Source organism: Carettochelys insculpta, chromosome 8 (genome assembly GCF_033958435.1).
Source record: "Carettochelys insculpta isolate YL-2023 chromosome 8, ASM3395843v1, whole genome shotgun sequence".
Classification (NCBI taxonomy): Eukaryota; Metazoa; Chordata; order Testudines; family Carettochelyidae; genus Carettochelys; species Carettochelys insculpta.
Genome location: NC_134144.1, coordinates 652,912 through 678,723, shown reverse-complemented (window position 1 = coordinate 678,723; position 25,812 = coordinate 652,912). Strand labels below are relative to the sequence as shown.

The 25,812-nt window shown below is 51.6% G+C and overlaps 1 protein-coding gene across 2 annotated transcripts in view; it reads left to right on the top strand.

Moving 5' to 3' along the window:
* Nucleotides 1–25,571, top strand: part of KMO (kynurenine 3-monooxygenase) — a 31,942-nt gene extending 6,371 nt beyond the window's left edge. Inside the window, exons 4-16 of one of the 2 annotated variants that reach the window (XM_075001384.1) lie at nt 1,040–1,165; nt 2,026–2,074; nt 2,983–3,070; nt 4,654–4,819; nt 5,494–5,565; nt 7,586–7,707; nt 11,950–12,097; nt 13,850–13,907; nt 14,685–14,767; nt 16,353–16,454; nt 16,552–16,611; nt 19,725–19,862; nt 25,326–25,571. In XM_075001384.1, coding sequence (XP_074857485.1) covers nt 1,040–1,165; nt 2,026–2,074; nt 2,983–3,070; nt 4,654–4,819; nt 5,494–5,565; nt 7,586–7,707; nt 11,950–12,097; nt 13,850–13,907; nt 14,685–14,767; nt 16,353–16,454; nt 16,552–16,611; nt 19,725–19,862; nt 25,326–25,355 — 1,242 coding nt within the window. In that variant the 3' untranslated portion in view covers nt 25,356–25,571. Of the gene's footprint in view, nt 1–1,039; nt 1,166–2,025; nt 2,075–2,982; nt 3,071–4,653; nt 4,820–5,493; nt 5,566–7,585; nt 7,708–11,949; nt 12,098–13,849; nt 13,908–14,684; nt 14,768–16,352; nt 16,455–16,551; nt 16,612–19,724; nt 19,896–25,325 lie in introns of those variants that run through there. The other variant, XM_075001385.1, reaches the window with a different exon arrangement.
* The last annotated feature ends 241 nt before the right edge of the window (nt 25,572–25,812 follow it).

Below are 25,812 nucleotides of genomic sequence, written 5' to 3'. Positions count from 1 at the left end.
ATTCGAGCTCCCCGTAAACAGCACGCCTCATGAGACTGCAGGTCCGGTCGACAGATGTATGGTTTAATCCCTCTTAGGAGGGAGTCCCCTACCACCACCACCCATCTTTTTCTCTGGGGGTGGTGGTCATTGAACCCCCACCACTAGGACTACACATCCCCTGTCCTGCAGTTGAAGCAGTTCTCCTGCGATTTTCTTCCTGTGAGGCTCCTTCCAAAGCATTCACCACCGCAGAACCAGTGGAGAGTGCCTGAAAGCGATTACTTATCTCTTTATCAATGGGGTACTTGTGTACCGGCCTTCTCTTTCTTCTAGAAGTTACATGCTGCCAGTTCTCTGCTTCATACTTTACCACCCTCCCCGGTTCTTCCGCCTGCCGTGCTTGCAAGAATAAACGCTCCCTTCTGTCAAGGAAATCTTCATCCTCCCTGACTGAGCGTAGGGTCAACACTTGAGCCTCCACTCCTCTAATTTTTTTCTTCTAAAATTGAGACCAGCTTGCACTTAGTGCAGACGAAATTCCATCTTTCCTCAGGGAGGAAGACAAACATGGCGCATCCCAAGCAGGTAACAGCAGCAGACCTGTCACTATCCATGCCTGCCATCCTAGAACAGGGATTTAAAAGAAAGGCAAGGGTCCCTGGCCCCTTCCAAACTCCCACTCTAAATTCCCTGTTTGCAGTCCTCTGTTCGCAAGCTCACCTGTTCGCTTTGACACTGCTTTATAAAGCGCTGAACTGCCTCCAAATCCCTCCCCTTACTGAGGCTCAGCCAATCAGCAGAGGCTTCTAGATAACAAGCTTATTTAGAAGCCAACAGATTCCAACTGCCAGTCCCAGTCCACCCTCCGTGGGGGAAGGAGGGGGAAAAAAAAACACTTTGTCCAGGATTTGTCTTAGACTGCAGCACACCACAGGTTGCACCAGCCAGATGATAGATGGGCATTCATCCTGCTGGATTCAGTGTGCATCCGGGAGTCACAAATAGGCCTCTCAGCAGGAACTGTAGGTAATGGCTGTCTCTTCCCTTTTGGTTTCAGATTGTGGCCAGAGGCATCCCCATGTGGGCCAGGAGGATACACACCCTCTCAGGAAAAACATATGCCATCCCCTATGGAACAAAGAGCCAGGTATCTTCCTCTCTCTGCCTCTCCACACCTGCCTTGGTGAGTGGTGGGGCGGGGTGGGGGTGATGGAGGGGATTTGTTTACATTCACTAGCACCTGAATGAAAGGATGCCCTGAGGAATGAGTTAACAGTAATTAGGGACAAAACTGACCTCACCCACTTCTCTGCATTTTCCATTGTACTCTTGCTTGTCAGGGTGTTGCTGGAAAAAGCCCAAGAGGGGTCTTTGCCCATGAAAGCTTATGCTCCAAAATATCTGTTAGTCTTTAAGGTGCCACAAGACTTCTTGTTGTTCTCAAGATGGGACTGTGTTTATTTTGTCTCCTGCACACCATCGGCACTACTACAATGACAGACCAAAGCTCATACTTTGGCTGTTTTGCCTCCAGTGCGGCCAAGAGATATTGACATGTTTTTTGCAACCATAGTACAAATATTTTGACTTCCCCAAAACCTGTCCCAGTGGTTTGAGTCTCACAGTCCAATTGCACATATGTGGCTTCAATTCCCTGTGCCTGACAAGCCTCCCGTGGAGCCCCTCACATTGACATTCCCTTTCAGCCACCTAACCTGATATTCCTCTTAGTGCACCACCACTTTATTCTCCCTTCCTGCTCTCCCCCTGTGCAGTCTCCCTGCCCCTGCTCCAACCCTACAGCCGCAGAAGGGAGAGCACAGCTGGAAGACTGCATCCAGTTTGGAGGCTCACATCCTTAAACAGCTGTTGAAAACCAGGAGCAGGTTCACAGCCTTGTCTCACCCTGAGTGCGACAGCTCCAGTGCTTACAGCAAAGGAACTGCCTTAGTGTTTGCAGGGCTGCTGCCTAGCATGCCATCCTAGTATTTTGTGCAAAAAAAGGCTTCAGGAATGTTCACGCCTACCCCTGTTTTCCTGCAGTACATTCTCTCAGTGGATAGAGCAAACTTAAACAAAGAGCTGCTAACAGGTAAGTGTCCTGGACTTTTTTGGGTGCCCTAGCCCCTTTTCACTTTGTCAGACCTAAGAGAATCTCTGATTGGAGCCAAGGATTTAATAGCTGTGGCAGTAGAGAACTGTGTTATAGACACTTCCTGCACATTTTAAAGGAGAAACTGGCAGCAGCATTTAAGGAACAAACTTCTGTGGCCCTGGTATATAAATTTGATTTAATGACTGATTTCCAGAGCACTAGCTTTGGGAGTCAGAAGCCAGAGAGACAGCAGCTATTAATGCACATAGAAACTAAGCCTATAGATTAGATATTCATTGAAAACCAGCTGCTCTCAAGGGGGATTTTGACGGTGGAGATGTGCTGTATAGGGTCAGATCATTTCAACTGTTCCTCATTATTTGCTTTGTGTATAAATAAGGGTGCATTGGCCAGCAGAGCTAAATAACCCATCTCTTCAGGGTGTTTGCTTTCTACCGAGTTCAACAGAATGCTGAATTTAGAATGCAACATGGAATGAGATTTAACAACATGACTAGGAAAAACATCAGCAGCATGTTACAAAGTGATTGCGGGTCAGGCATATAGCAGGGTGGCCACATTTTGCCCTTGTGTACTTGTTGCACAGATCTCCCATTGGCTGCTGGGGGTCACTTAGCCTCTGTGCCGATTGTTGCAGTTCAGGGGCAGGAGTCACGCTGGTATCTGAAGATTACCATCATCTTGGTCAACAAGACTATCTTGCCAGGATGTATTGCACTTAAATAGGACGCGGTCACAAGCGTTATTCAGAAAATACCCCTTCCCCCAAGTAGAAATCTAACCTGACCAAAGAGCTGAAGGGTTTTTTATTTGAAGGGGCACTCAGGGCCAGCTATGTGGGCTAGCACAATCCTTTTAGGTTGAAATGTCTTTTCTTTTCACAGCTGCAGAGAAGTACCCCAACACTAAGCTGTACTTTGGACACAAGCTGCTCCACGGTCATGTAGATTCAGGACAATTAACCTTACAGAGGTAATGTAGGCCCCAGATGAGAGCGCTTTCTCTATAGAGCTTTTGCCTAATGATTAATCAAAACTCAAACAACTGGGCAAGGCCAGTTCAAAACCAGTTTATTTCTGAGCTAACCTGGAAATCAGGTTTGTGACGAATCTGAAACCGCAGCAGTTTTCATGGAGAGTTTAAAGGTGCTGAAACAACTTGATCAACAGTAGCCCAGACTCATGAATTTATCTGTTTGTGCAAGTAATAAAATGTTTTAGTCTTGCCAGCGTTAGTTCTCCATGTATGTCCTGAGCAGGTGGTCACTTCCGAGTTAAGGAGGTGGCTTGGTTTCTGTGACCTGGCAGGCTTGGATCACACCCAGACATCAGCAGCATTAAACGAGCCCACCAGCTTTATGGTGTGTGCATCCTCCTGTGAGGGGACCTTGGTGGCCATGGTCCAAAGCTGTCTATGCAATCTGGATATTCAAATACACACAGCTCTAGCTGAGTGTGACATGGTATCAGACCCATCATGGCCCTGAACCACTGGTAGATGCTGTCAGTCGTAGGTCACTATATAACAGAGGCCTTTTACACAAAGCTGGGTCATTTCACCAACACCAACTTTAATAATCTACAAACTGAGTCTGTTCCCCCACCCTGAGCTTATTAACTTCTGTCCAGGACCTTGGGGTTTCTCACCTTCTTCTGCAGCATAGCACAGGGCATGGGCTGCCGGTGGCCATCACTGGGGCATATCTGAGCGCCTCAGTTCCCTGCCATTCCAGGCCCTCGGGGCTGATTGCTTCTCACTCTTGCCCAGTGGCTGCCTGTGGACATAGCAGTTTAGTCTCCTCAGTCCTAGAATGCTTTTGGTTTAACTCAGGTGACTGATCTTAGCACAGGCTCTCAGGGTGAAATGTAACATCCTGTGATGGGCAGCAGGTCACTTGCAATGACCCCCATCAGGCCTGGCATTCTATAAAAGTCCCATTTACTAGACCAGGGTTTCCCAAACTGGAGGGCATGCCAAGAAATTCCAGGGGGGCCATGAAGCAACCCAGCCCCCCCGAGTTATTCCCTCCACCCAAAGAAAAGCCGGCCCTTGCTTCCAGCTCTCAGCCCCTGCAATTTCACGTGGGCAGCCCGGCACAGCTGCGATAAAAAGCAGGCAGCTGGCAAAGGCCCATGTGAAGCTAGCTGCCTCCTGCAAAGGGGAGTGAGTGTGTTTTTGGGGTGAGGAAGAGGATGGAGTTAGATGAGGAGCTGGCAGTTCCTGGCTTTGGGGGAGGGGAGGGGATCAGGCAGGTGGCTCACAGGCAGCTGGGGTGGCTGGCCCGTGGTAAAAAAGAGGTGGGGGGTGAGCGTGAGGGTTTATCGAAATCAAAAGTGGGGGCATGAAGCCGAAAAGTTTGGGAGCCACTGGACTAGCCCGAGCCATGGCACACCTGAAGGCAAATGGCTGTACCAATGAAGAGCTCTGGTCCAAGAGAGCGTAAGCAGTACTTCCGCCGAGTGCCACTGGCCAGTCGCCCTGGCAGCTAGTGCTGTGGGTGTTCAGTGGTCCGGGCCCAGACAGCATAGCCTCGTTCTGTCTCTGTTGTTCGTCAGACCTGACCAGACATCCACAGACGTCACTTGTGACCTCATAGTGGGATGTGACGGAGCATTTTCTACAGTCCGAAAGCAGTTCATGAGACAAACACGCTTTAACTACAGCCAGGAATACATTCCTCATGGGTACCTGGAACTGACGATCCCTCCCAAGGACGGGGAGGTAAGTAGCTTCCCTCCATCCTGTGCTCTGATGTCATAGCCCGGTCCCTGCAATACTGAGCCTTCCAGAAATCCCTTTCAAGAGAGTTGTCCCACCTCTCGGCGTTATTTTTTCAGGCTGCTCGCAGACGCTGATTGACATCACTGCAGCATTTCTGGTTTTGAGATTGTCATGGGACCTGTAGGAGCTGATAGAACTGGTTAATCTTGGTTTTATAACAGGTGGTAGGATAAGGGAATTGCTTGTTAGCACAGCACTTGCAGACTGTGAATATTTGGACTCTGCTCAATGCCTGAGCATTCCTGGAGGGAGACCTTGGGACCCACACCAGCCACTCTGCGGGCCCGCCTCTCCCAGCAGCTTTCACTGACTTGACAGCTTCTTTCCTTTGGTGATGTTCTTGTAAACCTGTCCTTGGTGCCAAAGGAAAAAGGAAGGAAGGAAGTGCCGTGGCTCTGGGAAGCCAGTGGGTGGTGATGTCAGCAGACCGCCTAGGACATCACAATGGCACAATTAGAGCAATGGGAGGAAAAGGAAGGAGTGTTTTGGGTTGGGATGAAGGGGAAACAACCCCACTTGCTAAGGCTTTTACCACCTGTGAAATGGTGCCAATACTTTCTGCTGTGTGAGTAATGTGTTTGTTAAGGAGCCTCTCACCAGACCCTTCCTTTCAGTTTGCCATGAAGCAGCATTACCTCCACATCTGGCCCAGGAACACTTTCATGATGATAGCACTGCCTAACCTGGTAAGAACCCAGCACTGCCCTTCCTCATGGGGCACAGGGACAGATCCAGCCCAGCTCCTTGAGGGGCGGTGGAGGGATTGCCTCAGGGAGTCACACAGTCCCTAGTGCTGCCCTAGGGAGTGGTGGGCACTCTAACCCAGGGAGGCCCACAGACTAAATCCATGCTCTGCTTCTGCCTGGGACCACAAGGTGTGGTGAGGGGTCTCTGTGCCCTCACCCAGCTGTGCATTGCTCCCACATAAAGGCCAAGTGCCATGTGGCCTTCTGTGGAGCAGAGCAGGAGCATGCTGAGCCTCTCCCGACAGATACAAAGCTGGGCCCAGCTGCAGGGGATAGCCCTGCTAACTAGAGGCCTAGTGATGCGTAACTGGGGGGGAGGACCAGGTGAGAACAGATCACACAGGACACATCTCACCTCTGCAGATACAGCCTTGATCCTCTCTGCAGCCCATCAGCACTTTATCCCAGATCCTCTTTACAACTTTGATGGTAAATGAATGCACTGCCAGAGTTCCCCCAGCTGTGCTGCCACCCTGCGCTGGCCCCTCATTCCAACCAGCCTAATGAACTTGACTGAAGTGCCAGCTATCAGAATGGGAGGTTGAGACTGGCTGGGGGCAGCCTGTGCGTGGCTGGCAAAGGCAATGGTGGAACATGGCACTAGGTTTGGTTCCAGAGGTTCCCAACCTTTTCCAGATGGGGCCCATTTTGACAATTCAGGAAGACTTGGTGACCCCCGGCAATCCAAAAACAGTACTTGGGGAGGCAAACAGAGCTGTAAGTAGCTGATTTTGCACCCGAGGCAAGAATATAAAATTGTGCCCCCTCATGTTTATATATTCATACTAGTTATTTCATAGAAAAAGGGAAAATACATTAATAATAATATAACAACACTATGTTTATTATAATTAATTTGTATTTTATTATAGTTGATCTGAGTTGTGGTGGGGGAAGGACCCTCATCTCCAAACTGCTCCCCCTGATCCCTCCGCCTAAACCCCACACTCAGGGGCCGTGTGGAAGATACTAACAAAAAGAATGAAAAGTGACAAATCAGCTATATAGAACAGAAGGGGGGGCAAAATGAGGAAGGGTGGGGGGGTCAAAAATTACTGCAAAAGTCTATTAAGTGGCTTGCCTGGTATGTCTACAAATATCAAAGGTGGAGAAGCTGTCTTTGCAATGTGTATTTGTTTCTTTATTGATAAAGAGAGCTGCTAGATGTGGCAGTGTTAAGGAGCTGCAAATGGCTTCTTTAAGAGCCATGTAGAGCTCCCAGCTGCTGGCGAGCCTTGACAAATCTAATGGCGACCCATGTTTGGGTCCCAACCCAAAGGTTGGGAATCTCTGCTCCAAAGGAAGGAAACTAGGTCTAGGCTGCCCTGCAGGTGTTGCACTCGGCATATGGCCTGTGCTGTGTGCTCCTCTTCTTGCATACTATGCCTCTGAATGCACATGGGTAGACAGCTGAGTCCACACTGCACTTTGCATTTGTATAGCTGGGGCAATTGTAAAAGCTTTTTGGACATCTGGGTCTGCTTTGGATTCCAACCCGCTCCCCCCACCAGCACATGGGGAAAGAAACTGCTCTAAGTTTGTATCCCAGGTACCCCACTGGGTTCACACTGCAATAGAAATAAAGCCAAAGCAATTACCCATGCCCCACCCCACTGCCCTGCCAAGTCATGGCCATTAGCCCATTTGTGCTCTGGCTCTTTCCTGCACCATTCGTTCCCCCTGTCTGTAGCTTGCCTGCGCTTGGGGCAGGCCTACGAGGTGAGCACTACCAGGACCATGGTGAGACAGGCCCACGTGGTGAGCACTACCAGGACCCGAACACTCTGTGACAACAGCGAGAGGGGCAACAGGGCAGATGCAGCAGTCCTCACCCCTGCCCAAGTGGAGTTATGTCTGTGTCCCTCTCTGGGTCCCTGGCTGAGCTCTGTGCTGCATCTCCAAGCATGCGGGGCTCATCTCCACCCTCTCACACCTCTTTGTCTGTCCCTTTAACCCACAGGATAAGTCCTTCACATGCACACTCTTCATGCCCTTCGAAGATTTTGAACAGCTCACGACAGGCGATCAAGTGCTGGATTTCTTCCAAGCCTACTTCCCAGATTCGATTCCCCTCATAGGAGAGTAAGTGTTCGTTTCTGGTTTCTTCATTAATCAGCACAGGGCTGTAAAGCAACAGGGGCACAAGAATGCTCATGTGGGGCTGGTGACTTCACACTCTAGTGCAGAGCAACAGAGACTCTGTCTCAAGTGCCAAGTATGGGACCTTATGGGTTCTGTATCACCAGATATACTGCAGAGCAGATGGGTAGCAGAACAGACTGAGGTCTGTTTTGTTCTTCCAAATGGAATAATAAGAATACAGGCCATGATGCCCTCCACCAGGTGGTAAGCTGTGCTGTCTCTAATCCTGAGACCACATTCCACTGCCAGCACCAAAAAGAGAACTAGGAGTCCTGATTCCCAGCATTCAACTTCTGTTTGTCAACAGTCATGTAAGCCACTGGCCACATATCTCCTGCGGCTGGCCGGACACGTCCCGTGCGCCCCACTGGCCACTGGCTGGGTGTGTCCCACATGCCCAGCTGGTGGCTGGACCAATTTGGGGATAACAGCCTTCTACTGATAATAGTTAACACTCTAGGGCTGTGTCTACACGTGCCCCAAACTTCGAAATGGCCATGCAAATGGCCATTTCGAAGTTTACTAATGAAGCGCTGAAATGCATATTCAGCGCTTCATTAGCATGCGGGCGGCAGCGGCGCTTCGAAATTGATGAGCCTTGCCGCCGCGCGGCGCGTCCAGACGGGGCTCCTTTTCGAAAGGGCCCCGCCTACTTCGAAGTCCCCTTATTCCCATGAGCTCATGCCTCTGTTTCTGGGCAGTGCGGCTCTCTGGAATGTCATTCAATGGCGGCCTTGGGCAAGTTTAGACAGGTTCTGCACACAGTATTGTGTGAGGACACAATTCACAGGGACATACCACCTCTATCCCATTTATATAAAACCCCACCAACTCACGTGCTCACCCCACCACCATCCAACGAACATTGCAAAGTCCCGCTCACCAAAGTTAGGAAACACCAGAAGTAAGGTTGCTGAGACAACACAATTCAGTCCCCTGTGCACATGCATTATGACAGTGATTATTATACAGCCACATAATGTTTTGCAACAAGACCTTTGCTTCATTCAGTGCCCCAGGATAGACCTTCTCAGGCCTGAATCAGGGCTGTATAGTTAAAGAGACTGGTGTCTATAGGACCCTGCCTCATTCATTGCAACAGGTGGAAGGTTGCCAGAGAAGAGGGAGCAATCTTATGGTTAAGACAGCTGGCTTCCATTCCTGCCTCTGCCACTGCCTTCCTGCCTGATGCTGGGCAAGTCACTGAAACAATCTTTGGCCAGTAACTGTGGGTCCTCATTCACTGGGTCCCTAGTTTGATGCCCTCAGGTCTGAGTATCAGATGTGTCATTTTCAAATACCATTGGGCTGGTACCAACACCCTCCTTTTGGTAGCAGAACAATGTGGAATGCGACCCCTGTGGCTGAATCCAGTCAGCCCTTAAGCAGGCCTGGCTTTCCAGACAGGTCAGGGCAATGCTTGTATCACTGCTGCCACCTGCAGCTCAGCCACAGGTGTTACACAGTCAAGGGCCTACCCCTGAGACCAGGGAGAGAAGGAGTTACTTCCACAGAGAACATTTTCCTCATTGGCCACATGTTTTTCCCAGCCAGTGTTTGGTAGGCACTCAGATTCTGAGGGTGGCATAGAAAAGCTCACTGGAGAATGAGGGACTGAATATTTCCATATTCAAAGCAAGGGATGACTAGTGCAGTGCAGGCAGAATGAGGCAGAGGAAGAAGAATAAAACAAGGCATTGAAGTGTTGCCTCATTGCATGATCACTGAATTAGGCAGGGGCCTTGTAGGGTTGCACAAAACCAAACACACCTGTCCTGTCCCTTCCTGGAGGCCCCAAGCTTCACTTGCTCCATCTCCACTCCCTCTGTTGCTTGCAATTCCCTGCTCCCACTTTCACTTGGCTGGGGCAGCGGGATAGGGTGCAGGAGAGGGTAAGGGCTCTGGCTGGGAGTATGGGCTCTGGAGTGGGGCTGGGGCTGAAAGGTTTGGAGTATGGGGGCGCTGAGGGCTCCAGCTGCTGGTGCAGGCTCTGAAGTGGGGCTGGGGATGATGAGTTTGGGGTACAGAAGTGGGGTGAGGGCTGGGGTAAGGGGCTGGGGTGTGTGGGATCATGCAGGCTCCAGGAGGGAGCTCGAGTATGGGAGGGAACTCTGGGATAGAGCAGGGGGTTGGGGTGCACGAGGGGATTTGGGATCCTGGCAGCTCTTACTGTACTGCCCAGGAAGTGCCCACCAGGTCTGTGTGGCCCCTAGTTCGGGGCCATGGAGTATCCATGTGCTGCCCTCATGCCTTCAGGTGCTGGCTCCACAGCTCCCATTGGTTGTGGTTCCTGGCCAATAGGAGCTGCAGAGCCAGCATTTGGGGGTGGTAGTGCAGGGGACCTCCCTGAACCATCCTCTGTCAAGTGGCTGCAGGGAAATGATGGACACTTCTGGGAGCCACGTGGAGCCAGGGCAGATAGGGAGCCTGCCTTAGTCCTGGGCTCCCACTGCACCACTGAACCTGACTTTTCAACTGGGCATTCTGGGTGGCAACCAGACACCTGACAACTCTAGGGCCCTGTGGAAAAGATCATGGTCCTGATTCTCAGCCGCATTCCTTTGTGATCCTTAGGTGGCACCAAAAGGCAGCCATGAGTCAGCCCAGCATAAAGGACAACTGACCTCCCCTCCTCTCCAGTCAAGCCAGAGTAGCAGGGATGTTATGGGCTCTAGCTGCCCTTAGCATCTGTCCCTTGTTAGCTGGTGCAAGCTAGAATGTGCGTGGAACATATCCATTTTAATGTTACAGTCCGTGGAAGCTGTATAGCCTGTTTTTGTACATGTATCATCCTTGGGTGTGACATTAGAACTATGAAATGTGAATCTGTTTATAGTTTTAAATGGACTAATGAGAGTCATTACTGGTGCCCCAGAAGCCTAATGGCTTGGTGATCAACACAATGACTTGTAAACAGCCTTGTTTGTCCTTCAGGTCCGGGCGGTGGTTGGTCAAGGTAGGGTATGTGACCATGCCACCTGGTACTGAAATCCATTTTGAACCTTGTATTTTCCATGGGACGGGGGATGTAAAACAAAGGATACCCACCCTTGGGGAAAGTCTATTTAAGCAATGGGAACTATCAGTCCTTTGTCTTTGGCTGGCCTTGGAAAATGCCAGGTGTACCCTAAGAGAAAAAAAAAGAACATTAAAGAGGGCTCACAGGTATGGAGAGCACCACTGGGACTCTCAAACGCCATTTGCCCCGGACACCAGTCACTGTACCCTTGGAAATGTACAGTCAGGGTGAGCTCAGAGGTAGAAATGATGCTCTGTGGCAACAGAGTGCGGAGGTAGAGGTGAGAGCTGTGTAAGCAGCAGGAGCTGTTTGCAAATGCTCCTCTGACTCACATGCACATGTGTGCAAAGGCACTATTGCCACAGGCAGAGCATTAAGCATGTACAGCTTGAACAGCTGTAGTCTCACACACTCTGCTCTGGCAACATCCGAGGCCCAGCATGATTTGAGTGAGCCAGGTGACCCCTTATCAGGGGTGTGGACAAGTTTCCCAAGGACCCACAAAGTTTGTTCATAGCCACCAGTCCTGGCTCTCAGTGTTCTGTGCTGTTATTTAGCTGTAATTCACCCCAAATGTCTTCTAAGAACCCAGTGAGCAGTGGAAGTGTTGGTAGTGAGCTAGAAAATATTAACCTCCGTGGTTTGGTAAATTTGTTTGTTTGGCGTCAGTCAGGTGCCAAGGGAGCCAAATTAGAGAAATTCACCGTGTACTTAAATACATCATTACTCAGCAAGGCACGTGAGCACATCTTATAGATGTGAAAGGGACAAAAGCTTATTACGCCTGTTGCTGAATAGTGATTGGAAGGCCCTGTAAGGGGTGTGTGTGAGTGCAGTGTAAGCAGGATCAAGACCATGATGGATAGTGAGAAATATGAATATCCAACTGTATAGCTGGGGCACAGCAAACGTCTGCCTCCGTGATATTACCATTACATGTTGTGGCACATGGTGGCTGAATACCCTGGTTTGAAGTTAAGGATCTGACTCTTTTGCTTTCCCATTACTTCTGGCACAAGTGCCCCATTGGAAAGGTGTGAATGAGTGTCCTGGCAGAGTACATGTTACCCTGCTTTACTGATCCTGGAGATTGATAATTGGTTCTCTTATTGTTTCCAATGCTGACATGACACATTTCCTGCAAACTATTATTTTGGCTGAAGGCGAGAGCTGAAGCGTGATTACTTTGTGCTGCCACCCCAAGCCATGATCTCTGTGAAGTGCTCTTCATACCACATCGCCTCTCGGTGTGTGCTGATGGGAGACGCTGCCCATGCTGTAGTACCATTCTACGGGCAAGGCATGAACGCGGTGAGTTTGTAGTTCCCAACATTCTGTGCAATTCTCAATCCAAAGCCATTGGGTTTGAGCTCAGACATTCAGCTCTAATTGGTTCCATTTACTTATGCAATTGGTGGTCTTCCTGGGCTTGAGACTTGGAGGAGGAGGAGTTGGATCTGGAGCCACACAAGGCTGAAGGGACCTGAAGGGGCAAGGACGCATCTTCCCTTTTCAGATCCAGACTGTCTCATCTCTGGGCAACTGCAGCGGCATTCCCATGCTCTGAGCAAGCAAGGGCAGCACTTTTAGACTTCTGGTCTCCCTCTCTTGTGTGGAGACCCATGTCCCTCCCTCCTGAGCGGGATGTTTCCAGGTTCCCTGTTCCCTGCCTACGCTGTCCATTCCCCGTATTTCCCCCTCAGCAGTGGAACAGTATCATGGCCACAGTTGTTACCACTCAGCTCTGTCTAAGCAAGGCAGAAGAGTAACACAAGAAGCCCCGACACACCTGGTAGTAATCCAGATAGAGATCACAATGCTCTGGCTGGCAAAGTCCTTCCACCTCCCCTGGGGTTTTCCTGTGCTTACAAACTCAGAACGGCTTTTCCTCAGAGCCAGGACACCCAGTTTCCTGGAGTTAAAGTCCTTCCAACCCTTCCCTAAGGGCTGAACCCCCTTGGACCAGAGATCTTGTCTGTTTGCTGGGTGAGAGTCAGTTCTAACTCAGGCTGTTTAACCTGCAAGTCCTTTCTCTGCCTGTTGGTCGCTGTAGAATCCAGTCTGAACCGGCCTGTGTGAATCTCTCTCCAGGTGGTGGGAGATCTCTGGAGGTGGGACAACCTGAGTGCATTTCCCTTTCCACCCCCTTTGCCCCCCTCAGTTGTCACCCCGGGAGGGCTTTCGTTCCCTTCCCCCAGAGAACTGCATACAGTCTCTGGCCTAATGGGAAGTCATTGAGCACACCTGTGCCATCCCGAGCCCTTCCATGCAGCTGTGTCCCCTGGCACTTGTACAGCTCTGATGGAGGATGGGGATGGGGCAGTACAGGAACAGCTGTGCCAGAGGAGCTACCTGCTGCTGGCGTGAGGCCACTGAACAACCCCATGTTCTGCTTCGTTCACCGCTGCAGATCCTGGAGAGCCCTGCCCTTGAGAATGGAGCTGCTGCAGTTTCCCAGAGAGCCCTGGTGCTGAGAATGCAGCCACTGGACCACAGGGCTGTCCAGGGTACCGCAGCAGTGAAAGGAACAGCACATGGGCCGCCCATCCCAGGAGTGCAGCTGTACTGGTACCAGCCCTAGCACTACCCCAGCTCTGTCCTCTGTCCTGTGTCCTCTGGCAGGGCTGTACAGACAGTAGGAGATGCAGCTGCAGGAAGGGGCTGCAGGCAATACAGCTACAGTGGAGGAGTTGCTCTTTTTGCGGCTGCAGCTTGCAGGAGCCCTGCAGCTCAGAAGTCTCTGGCACAGTGGGGAGAGGGCAGAGCTTCCCTGCCCAGGTAGCAGGTTGGAGAAGGGGTGGGAGATCCCTGGAGGTGGGGGATGGAAGACTCACATGGTGGTCATCTCACATGCTCCGTCTGAGGTCTGGCTCCCAAACATCACCTGCCCCACTGCACCAGGCCTCAGACTGGGTTCCAGCTCCATCACCTTCTTGGAGGTAACTTCAGCCAGGGCAGCAGGTCTAAGCCAGCACCTGTCAGCCCTTGGCGTGCTCTACCCATTCAGTCTAGGAGCAATAAGGTTTTTGCTGCCAGCTGTTTTCCCTACATTGTGTCTTCCAGGGATTTGAAGACTGCCTGGTCTTTGATGAGTTAATGGAGCAGTTCCACAATGATCTCAGTGAGTTACTCCCTGGCCACGGAAACAACACCTGGCCGTGAATCTTGGGCAGCTTCATCTGAAATCAGTTGCCCCAGGTGCTCCCAGGATTGCCCTGGACCAACCCAAGAGATCAAGGGCGGAAGGGCTTGCTGTGAGGGCCAGTCAGGAATTAACCGTTGGGCCCAGGAGTCCCTGGGATTCCTAATCCTCCCCAGGAAAGAGCAGTCCTAGGATCATAGAGTTAGAAGGGACAGCCAAGGTCATCTCATCTAACCCCAGCATTTGGGATTTATTGTCTCATATTCACACTCCCTGTCCTGTTTGCCCATGTTTGGGTCTCTTGGGGTAGCTCTGCACCTTGCAGTGACCGCAGCGTGAATTTCTGTCTCACTGCAGGTTGAGGGGGTCTCCACCCCACAGATTAACAAGCTGGGGGGGGGAGGTGGTTGGAAGAATCTCAGCCCATGAGAAGGAAACAAGCCAAGAGCCCACGGAACGCCCCACTCCCTGGCTTTGCAGCTAGCGCCCACAGGTCAGGGGGAGCAGGTGGTTAGCAGAGACTGCAGTTCATCCAGCTGTAGGATTGCAGTCTCAGCAGCTAGCTTCCTGTGGCTGGTATTAAGAGGAGCACAGGCTAAGCTGAGTGGCAGGTGATCTGGGGAGCCGTGCACACCCAATGGAATGCCCCACTCCCTGGCTCCCTCTTCTGAACAAGCCAGGACGGGGACTGGAAGGACCAAGGCCAGAGCCAGGGAGCACATGGGGGCTAAATGTGAAGCTGGTCATCTTCCCTAGGTGCCTGCTTGCCTGAGTTCTCCCGGCTGCGAGTGCCTGACGACCATGCCATCTCCGACCTTGCCATGTATAACTACACAGAGGTAAGACCGGAGCAGTGCCGTGCATGCAGACTGGGCTGCGGGGTGTGGGGCTGCCAGCTCTGGAAGCCAGCAAGCAGTCCCAGCTCTTTCAACTCGTTTCTAACTTGTGGGAGCCCTCAAGCAACGGCGCCCCAGGCACATGCCTACTGTGCCCAGCTGCAGCTCCAACCCTGTGCACATGCAAGCCGTGCCCTTGCCGTGCCATTGGCAGGTCAGAGGGGTGCCTCCGCTCTGTGTTTTGTGTCACTTACAAGAGTCTGATATTGCCCTTGGCCTCTATAAACTCAGAGCTGCTGGGAAATGGAGGAATAGGCCTTGGTAACAGAGAAGGTCCGGTGAGAAACCCCCTCACCCCCATTCTCTCACATGTGCACGCACACATACCCAGGAGTCCTTTTACCAGCACCTGATGTCTCAGCTCCTTTGCTGATGTGCAGCCAAAAGGGGTAATGTAAGATTTAAGAGCAGCCTGTCCCCAGCTGGTGAGAAGGCACTGGGAAGGGCACAAGGTAGGGGACCGATTTCCAGCTCCGAAGCTGTGCAGGTGTTTGGTTTTGGAGATCTGAGGTGCTCTGGGTCTTGCCCAAGACTCAGACCGTGGCTCCCTCTACAACTGTGTGCTACCTGACCAGGGAGCAAACCCCTAACACACAAACTAGGAGGGCCGGAAGGTGGGCTGAGCAAGGCAGGGCAGTGGGGAAAGTTACTCTCCAGCTGCCACATGCAGAGAGTGGAGTCACTTCCTTACTCCACATTCCCAATGGGCCACAAATTGTCACAGCTTCGGATCACGCCATGCCTGGCCTGTGCGGAAGCCATGGCGACCCAGCCCTGTGGAGTGTAACCAGACACATAAGAGCCAGCTTTGGGTTCTCAGCTCTGCCCTTTATTACTGTGACACCCAGATGTGCCTTTCATGAGCCTGATCTGGCTGTGCCATTTGCTGGATGGACTGAGAGGGGCAGGCCCTGCTCTGAAGTGCTTGCAGTCTGCAGAGTAGGCCCCCTGGGAGAGCTACGCTGACAAATTTTGAAGGGGGTTAAGCTAAATAAAAAAGGAACTTTTATTCTGCCTGCAGGAAGCCATATTGGAGGAGGAGACGTTGGGTTTATACGGGGACAACTGTAATTATGCTGGTCTAACTGGTAAAACTTTTCTGTGTGGACAAGACAGACACAGACTGGGAAGGGAAACAGGCACAGCCAGGAAAGTGGCTTGTCCACGATCATCCAGCTCTTCTGGCTCCCCCTCCTGTGCTCTACCCACTGGGTCATGCTGCTACTCACCTGTGCCTATTGCTAGACACTAAGCTCTTTCACTCCCCCATTCTGTTGCGTGGACAGAGCACAGAGAGACTTTTACACTGGCCCTTGTGCCAATTGCTAATACAGTCAGACTCTGCTCCAGGCAGTGACTCCCAGGTCTGTGCTGCACAGCTGGCCTGGAATCTTCCCTGGCTTCTAGACTTCACTGCAGAAAAACCTCTGCCTCAGTTTTTAGGCAGTGGCTCCCACCAGCTAATGGGCCTGGCTGAGGGCAAGGTAGGTACAAATCCCCACCTTTTACATACTGTGCTTTGTTCCAGATGCGTGCACATGTTAATTCAACTTGGTTCCTGTTCTGCAAGTACGTGGACAACTTTCTTCACTGGCTCATGCCCCACAGGGTTATCCCACTATATACTATGGTGAGACCTGCTAGTCTGTCCCCAGCCTGCCTGCCCAGCCCCAAGGTTTACCCATCACCCACCCGCAGGGACTGACAGCCTTTGCAATCTGGTGCAGGTCACGTTCACTAGAATACGCTACCATGAGGCACTGCAACGCTGGAAATGGCAGACCAAGGTGAGTGGGGCTTGGAGATGGTTTTCACTGACCCAGGTGTCCAAAGCATCTTAAACCCCTCCCACCCACATGCACACTTTGCCCTCCTCAGATGATAGCTGCAGCTGTGCTAGGTTCCCTGCTACTTGTAGGTGCATTTCATAGTACCTTTGAGCAGGGCTGTCTTGCTGCCCTGGCAGCTGCACCGTTCAGCTGCAGCGTGAGACACCTCTGTTGTGAAGCTGGATTGCCAGAGCTGACGCTGAGCTGCTCAGGGCCAGGGACTTGGTACTTCCTGTCTCAGTGGGCTATTCCTTCCAGCTACAGACTGGTCACACTCCGTTCCTCTAATGCAAGGAGCTGTGCCCCATCACATAGCACCTAGCTTGCCCCAGGTCGCCACAGGAGCAGATACTGGTTCAGCCCCTTGTCAGCTCTGCTTCCTGCCGTGTCTCCCCACCAGTGGAGCCACCAGCCTCTGCAGGCTTCTAGGCAAGGGGGAGGAGGTCTGGCTTCACACTCTTGGAAGAGACGGGAAGGCTAGCCAGCACTTAGTCCTGCTCGGGTGCCTTCTCCCCAGCCATGAGCGCTGCTTGGAGCAGCAGAGGTGACGCCTGGAGCCTCAGGCTCCTGTGAATTGCTTGGCCCTGAGACAACTGCCCCCTTTGTCCCCTCCCTTCAGCAGGCCTGCTCACTACGGCTCAGAGTAACACATTTGTACAGTACTGGGTGCATCATGCTCCCACTCCTTGTTAGTAACTGGTGCCTCAATGGCAAACAATCTACTATTGCTGCTGACTCATGGAGATGCCTCTTTAGAATCATAGAAGTCTAGGGCTGGAAGGGACCTCAGGAGGTTGAGTCCAGCCTCCTGATGAAAGCAGGATCAACTCTAACTAAATCATCCCAGCCAGAACTTTGTCAAGCTGGGCGCTGAAAACCTCTCGGGATGGAGATTCCACCACCTCCCTAGGTAACGCGTTCCAGTGATTCACCACCCTCTGGGGGAAATAGTTTGTCCTACTGTTCAACCTACACCTCCTCCTCTGCAACTTGACACTATTGCTCCTTGTTCTGCCATCCTTCACCACTGAGAACAGCCTCTCTCCATCCTCTTTAGAGCCCCTGTTTGGGAACTTGAATGCTGCTATCAAATCACCTCTCACTCTTCTCTTCTGCAAACTAAAGAAACCCAAATCCTGCAGCTTCCCTTGAAGGTCATGTGCTCCAGCCCCCTTTAGCTCAGCTCCTCTGTGCTAGGGGTGCTGAAAGTCCTGGTGACAAGCGGGAGGGGGAGCTGTTTATGCTAGCACATGAGGACAACTGAGGAAAAGGCCAATGAGCCCTTCAGTTAGGGGGCATCTCGTGCACTTTCCATGCTAGCAAGGGCTGTGTGAGGGGCAGCCAGCAGGAAAGCACCGGGAAGGGGGCATGTAGAGCTCTCCACTCCATTAGCTGGGTCTGCTGGCTCTTCCTCTGGTTTGGCAAGAGCAACTGACAAGCTGGAAATATCCCTCTGGCAGGGCACCCAGGTGGGGTTTCAGCCCCACCTGCCAGTGTGAATTCAGGCCTCCAACAGGCATCTTTCCCTCCCTGGTCCTGAGTCTGAATTATCAGTAGCATCCCCCAAGTGCCCTGTCCCCCCAAGTGCCCTGTCCCCCAAGTGCCGTGTCCCCCAAATGCCGTGTCCCCCAAGTGCCCTGTCCCCCAAGTGCCGTGTCCCCCCAAGTGCCCTGTCCCCCAAGTGCACATGGCGCTCATGCCAGGCTTGTGCATTAGATGCCCTAGCCTGAGCTGAGCTTAGTTCCTGGCTGGAGTGCGGGGGGCCTGTCTGGCTAGTTATGATCAGTGATCAGTGTGGCTAGTGCCTGGTGGCTCTGGGGAGTACTGGTCACACCTGTGACAGGCTGCTTTGCTCACTGCCAGGATGGCACCTCCTGGCCACTCTGGTATTGCTCGCTGGCCCAACACCTCTTCCCACGGTGATGAGCCATCCCTCTGTCTCTGCCAGTTTGCAGCCCACACTTGCTCTACTGCTGCCCCGTCAGCGCAGCCTTCGGCCTGCTCACTAAACACATTGTCCCCTTCTAGAACACCAGTCTTTCTCCTGAGCAGCCTCAGGCAGCCTTCCCATTCACCGTACCTGGGGCCATGCCTCAGTGCCTGGCCAGGAACCTGGGCCTGCCCTGTGCTCTGGATTCTGGTTCAGGGACCTTCTAGCCATCAGCCAAGAGCTGGTTGATCCTGGCCTTTCCCTGAGCCTTCTTCTACCCTCTCCCTGGGTTTGACAGCTCACCCCTCCCTCTTTCTGGGACTAGCTGCAGGCTCCCTGGCTCCACAGCCTCCAACACTTCACCCCAGAGTGACTGTGGCCTTTCCCAGTAGCCCGCTCTGCCTTCACCCTCCTGCTTGTATAAACCTAGCTCAGCTCCTTCTGCCCACCCCATCCAGGTGGTGCTGAGCCTCCGGCTTCCCCCAGCTGTGGCCTGGTGGGTTAATGAGCTCCCTTCTCAACCCTTGTGGGTGAACGCCACATTGCAGCACCCCACAGGGAATCAGAACGAAGGGCAACAAGCCCTTCCTGTATCAGTGCTGGGAAGGCACATCTTAGCTTGCATTAGGACAGACAAGGTAGGGAGTCATTTTCACAGGCTGAGGCAAATCCTAACCTGCCCCAGCTTGAATTAAAGACCATTGGGAGTATAGGGTTTTCCTCAGCTTCCTACCTCATCAACCTCAGCTCTATTCTCACTCGGCCTGTCCCTCCTGTCAGCTCACTCAGGTGCCCCTTTTGCTGAGTGAACACAAGACCCCTGAGATGCCTCCACTGGCAGCTGTATGACTGGAGAGGCTGCTCCAGATGGAAGGAGGGCCCTGCAGTGCTCTGTACTGATACGCAGCCAAGCAGGCTTGACCGCCATCCTCTCAGCAACCACCTTTCCTGGATCACAGTGGGGCTTTAGAGCTTGGCGTATCAGACAGGCCTTCCTCTGGCATGCTGCAGTCTGTGGGAAAGGGTTCATGCCTGGGGACATGTAATTCCCATCTGAGATCAGGGAAAAGGAGGGAACATTCTCTCTGCTATGGTAAAGCACAACTTCTGAGCAAGGCTGAATGTCTCCTTACGCTTACAGGTGATTAACAGAGGACTCTTCATAATTGGGGCAGCAGTGGTGCTTGGTGGCATCTACCCTCTCATAAAGTGGGTATCCCATAAGTCTGACTTCTGCACAGAAAAGCTGTGGAGCTGGATACTTCATCTCAAGAACATCGTACGTATCCCACCAGAAGCACAGCTGGCATAAATATCAGGGGACCACCTGAGGGCACATACGGGAAAAGCCTAGGCAGTAAACACCTCTGTGTTCCTCCTCCCATCTGCCAAGTGGGAGCTCCTCTGGCTCGCCAAGGGTCTGGGAGAGAATGAGGAAGCACTGGGAGCTCAGACTGTGGGTTTGCAAATTCAAATGGCTTCCTGCTTTGGAAACAAACTAAATTTTGAAAATGAAACTTGTCAGTAGAAAACTCCAGGGATGTGCTTGAAAAGCTTGGGTCCATTTCAGCCCCTGCTAAGCTGGAAGGGCAATGGAGAAAAGGACAAGAACTGCTTTGCAAGTGGCTTTCACATCACAGCACTGAGCAGAGTCTGTTTGGTTAGTTTCTCTGGGCTCAGTCTCGAAGCAGGACGTATTGGTCAATCAGTGCCCTATGGTGGGCCTCCATACATTACCTACCCCCATGACACTTCTCCTGGGGGTTTATTCCAAGCCAGACTGTGGAGATGGGGTTGGGGAGCTGCGAGATTGAGCCCAGGGGAAACTGCTTTCATTGACGCAGGGGGGCGTCTGAGCCTAGAATCAGGAGGAGTGGTGGGAGAGGTGGGACTAGTTTCTCGGCACAGAGAGGGGCTGCTGCTTTGGCTACATGGCTCTGAACTGTCTGTCAGGACTTTGGTGCTAACGGTGAAGCACAGCCTTAATGAGGGCATGCAGCATGGACTAGTCCCCCGGAAGCCAATGGGGACTGGTCACAGATTTCAACTTACCCCTAACTGTCCTGGGCCTAGTGCTCTAAGCCATATCTAGCACGTTGCCTGAGCCTGGGATGGGTTCCCAGCATGCAGCCCCAGAGAGGACAGCCAGCTGCACCCAGGCATCGTGCGAGGTTTCTCTCCAGCCACAGAGCTCATGGCCCTCAGTCCTCCACTGGAAATTTAGAACTAGGCAAAAGCCACCTCTGCTCTTCTGGGCATCTGCTGTCCCATCGACAGTGGTGCCTACTCCTGCCCCTAATGCCTCATTCACTCCCAGGCTGTGCTTGTACACGGTGTTGTGCATGTGGCCTGTCTCCTCCGGGAGGCCTTCTGTAAGTGACACGAAGAGCCTGAGTTGGGGACAGGGGGAGGAAGTGCTGCCGCGGTGCAGCCAAGAGGTAGTAACTGATGCTCCGCCTACTCTGTGCACACCATCCATCAGTTTTCCAGTAAGCGCAGGCTCCCATCAGAGCTGGCTCCAGGCCCCTGGCCTTGGGGGGTGGGAAAACTGGCTTTACCATGAGCAGCCTCAATCCTGCTGCCACTGGGGTGGGGTGTGCCACTCCTGCTGGCAGTGCTGGCTGAGATCAATGCAACATCCAGGTGCAACAGGTTGATGGCATTGTATTACAGCTCTAGAGCCAGATTCAAGGGGAGGGGATGTATTAGGCAGACTCTCTTGGACCTGGCTACACCTGCTCCATCCATATGTCCAAGCACTGACTGTGCAGAGGAGAAGGATCATCCAGTAATCCCTGCTGTGCTTTCCCAGAAACCTTCTCCTGGCCCTGCAAGCCGCTGCACCACATGGGTTGTTGTTAGGTGTTGCAGGAGGGGTCAGAAGGTCTAAGAGGTTTAGTGCAGTGTAAGGGCAGGGACAGGGAAGAAAGGGTAACTCACCCTCTGCAGTAACGGCAGTCTGTGAGTGCTCCACCTTAGAAGTTTGGGTGCCCCTGCACACCCAACCAGATGATTTTTAGCAGTGATTAGTGGAGCTGTTGACACATGTGCAGAGAGCCTTACCGAGAGAGATAGTTACTAAGCAAGTACAAGCCCCATTCCCCTCAGCTCCCTCTCTGCTCTGATAGGCACAGAGCTGATGCCCTGAAGCAGAGGGGTGGAATGGTGGTGGGTACTGCACTCACAGGGACTCCCATCTCAAACAACTGCAGTTACTGCAGAGGGTGAGTAACCCTAATTTCTTCTCCAAAGTGTCTGTGTGGGTGCTCCACCACAGGTGACTATGAAGCAATGTGTTTGCAGGGCAGTGCTTCAGACAGCATAGTGTCTTTATGAGCAGCTGTGAGGATGGAGTGAGTGAACACAGTTCCCTGGGAAGGGAAAGAGTCAAGTGCATTGTGCATCATGAAAGTATAGGTAGATGACATGTAGCTGATTTGCGAACGTCTAACAGAGGAATGCCCTGGATGTATGCAGCTGATGCAGCCATGGCTCTGGCCAAATGAGCACAGAGGGGTACAGGGGGCTCATGTCAAAGAGTTAGTATGAGAGTCTGATGCAGTCCACTATCGACTTGGAAAGGCTTTGGGAGGAAGTCCTGGAGATGCTGTACAGTGGAAATGAACAATCTGTTGGACTTGTGGATTTTCGACATTCGGTCTATGTAGAAAGCAGGGGCCTTGTGGAGATCTAGGGTGTGGAACGTCGTCTGGGTCTCATCTTCATGAAGTTTGGGAGAGACGACAGGTAAGTTGCAGTGGAATGCCGAGGAGACCTTCAGTACAAACCTTGAGTGAGGCCTAAGCACCACCTTGTCTTTGTGAAAGACCGTGAAGAGTGGGACTGTCATAAGGGCTGCAATCTCTCCCACTTGTCTGGCGGAAGTTATGGCCACCAGAACGGCCCCCTTCATAGAAAGGTAGAGGAGCGAGCATGACGCCATTGGTTTGAAGGGTTTCTTAGTTGGAGCCCTAAGAACAAGATTGAGGTCCCAGGTGGGGACTGGTGGTTTGAGGGGAGGGTAAGTGTGTCTCAGACCTTCGAGGAACCTCCTCATGACAGGGGAATGGAACACAGAGACATTCTCTATAGGCTCGGGTTGGGCCATGATGGCTGTGAGGTGGGCTTTGAGGATGCTAAGGGAGAGACCAGAGTCCTTAAGCTCTATGATATATTGCAGGATAGCAGGCAGTAGAGCGGATGCCATGTTGAGTTGGTTTCTTAAGGACAAGGCGGAGGTGAGCGGTGCCAGGTGTGAGGCAAGTAGAGTTATATTGTGGGTGATGCCCCACATCCAAAGACGCGCTGCTGTTCCGTGCACGGGGGTGAGACCTGCCCCCTCCTTGCCTGTTGATGTGGAACATCATGGCTTGATTGTCTATAAAGATCTGCACCGTGGAGTTGGAAATGTAACCTTGAAAGTGCTGGCATGTGCGGAGTACTGTGCACAGCTTGAGGAGATTGATGTTGTGGAAGTATAAGAGTTACATTATAAAAATCACACTATGATACAATGCTGCTTCTGAGCTCAAGAAGGAGAAGTTATGTTGATGCTGTGTGTAGGAATGTAGGGTGGGTTTGGATGGCGCCAGCTGTGCCTGGGAAAGCAGGAACCATAGCAGTACGTGCTAGATGGTAATTAATTAAGGTAACCAGAGAGTCATTAACAGGAGATTGTTGAAGGTGACATGGAAATGAAGGTACGTGACTGGTCTCAGGGGCTAAGTGAGATGAGTGTGAGTCTGGCTTTTTCTTTGTTTATGAAATCATTTTCTTGTGCTGTATAAATTAAGAGACCCAGGCCCCAGGTGGTGGGGGAACTCACATTTCTGGATGTATTAGCAGAGCAGCTTTACTAATAAACAGAGTGGTCTGACAAATTGTGAGTCTTGAGTCTAACTTTGACAATGTGCAGGGTCGTCTCTGTGGGGGACCATCAAGCCTGCATGGTAAAGGTACCAAGATGGGCTCCCCAACCCATGTGGGGGGAGCAGCTGTGGTGATGGTGAAGGATGGAGCTGGTTTGTGGAAAGCAACCCCAGCACACGTTTTGGGGGTCTCACCACCATTGGATCAGAGTGCCACAGAAACCGCTTGAGGAGGCCTGTAGACTGTGGTCAGCCCATGTTGCAGTGGCCTCAGATGGGGTCTGGCATGAGCGAACACAGTGGTGCGTGCTGCCATGTGGTCTAGAAGTTGGAGGCACACTCTGGCAGGCAAATGGGAAGCTGTGGAATATAGCTGGAGAAGCTCCTGTAAAGAAGGAAATCTGTGATGGGGCGGGGATGCAGTGGCAGTGGTGCAATCCAATCTCAGCCCTATAGACTCTAGCACCTGGGTTGGTTGGAGTTTATCTGCAGGCCTAAGGATCAAAAGAGATCCAAGGTGGTACTGACTAATGTTTGTGGGTTTTGCGAAGAGTCCACTCTTATCAGGCATTCATCCCAGTATGGAAAGATGCACACTCTCTGCTGGTGCAGATGAGCTGCCACTACTGCCGGTGCCTTGGAGAATGCCCTTGGCGTAGCAGAGAGGCCAAAGGGAAGTACCATGTACTGGAAGTGGTGTCCACTCTCTATAAATCTAGGGCATTTCCCGTGTGCAGGCTGGATGGGCACATGGAAATACGCGTTCTGAAGGTCAAGAGTCACCAGCCAGTTGTGGTGCTGCAGCTGTGAACCCTTTACCTTGCCATGAAGCAGGGCAGGCACACACACTGACGGGATCAAGGGTAGGGCTTTGTTAGAACTCTCATTTTGCCAGTGGGTAGGGCACAGTGTCTGTCTCAGCAATGCCACAGTTTTAGGATTTTGAGTCACATTGGGCTTAGTCTTGCTCAGCTGTTTGGGCATTGAAGCCAGGTCTTGCGATCCTTGAGCATGGTATGTGATCACAGCTCCAGCAAGCTCTTCTGGAGCCCTCACAGGGGACGCAATTGGCTTAGAGTGTGGGATCACCCTCTCTTGGGGGAGGGGAGTCCCTGGAGTGTCTGCATTGATGCTCTTAGATTGTTTAGAGCAGTGTTTCTCAACTAGGGGTCATATACTGTTGGAGGTACGCTGAGGTCTTCCAGGGGGTACATCAACTCATCTAGAGATTTACCTCATTTTACAGTAGGCTACATAAAATAAAACACTAGTAAAGTTAGTACAATCTAAAAGTTCATTCAGGCAATGACTTGTTTCTACTGCTGCATATACCTTATGCTGGAATGTAAGTACAATATTTCTATTCCAATTTATTTGTTTGATAATAAGATGGTAGAAAGCCATCAAGTTTTCAATAGCAGTCTCCTGAGATATTTTGTATGTTTTTTGTAAGCAAGTAGTTTTTAAGTGAAATGTAACCAAGTGGTATACAAAACAAATCTGACTCCTGAAAGGGGTACCATAATCTGGAAAGGTTGGATGGCACTTGTTTCAAGATCTCAGATTACCTGAGGACCACCTTTCTCAAGGGGTGGAACACATACCTGTACGGGTACATGAGAGAAGTCTGGGGGAGGGTACTTATAATTTTTTTTAAAAGGGGGAACTTTGAAAAAAAAAGATGGAGAAACACTGGTTTAGTGATTGCAGAGATCACAGATGGAACAGCAGCAGCTGCCTTTTTTAACATCACGGTATGTATGGTATAAACAGGATGCATAGAAAAAAACAGAAATTGAGCACTGAAGTGCTGGAAGCAGAAAAGCTATTTTTCTGTGTGAGTATGATTCATATTTTATTTTCATTTTGCGCAGGGACCTGAATACCCAGTATGTGAAGGGTAGCGCTGGGGTCTTTCATGGGGTGCAAGGAAGCGTCCATGGACTCCGCAGAATTTTGGGCCCTCAAAAGGGAGGTCCTCAACCCTTGTCCTCATAGCCATCTCCTTGCTAGGGAACAGGAGGCCTGCAGGGCTGTCCTCACTGTGAGTGAGCCCTCATTTATGTTGGCTGTAAATTGTTCCCTTTTATGATCTGGAATGGATTCAATAAAAGTGGGCATTTGTCCAAATATGTGGTGCATATATTTTGCCAGCAACGCTGTATAATTTGATATAGATAGCTGGAGGGAGGCAGGGGGTAGACCTTTCTACCCCTTATATCTAATATCTTCCATTCCGTATCAGAAGGCATGGATTTAGTTAAAACCTGTTTAGCCCTCTGTTGGCAGCGTCAACAATGAAAGAATCGGCAGGGTGTGTGTGTATGTGCATAAAGAGGAACTCTGCACCCTGCAAGGCAA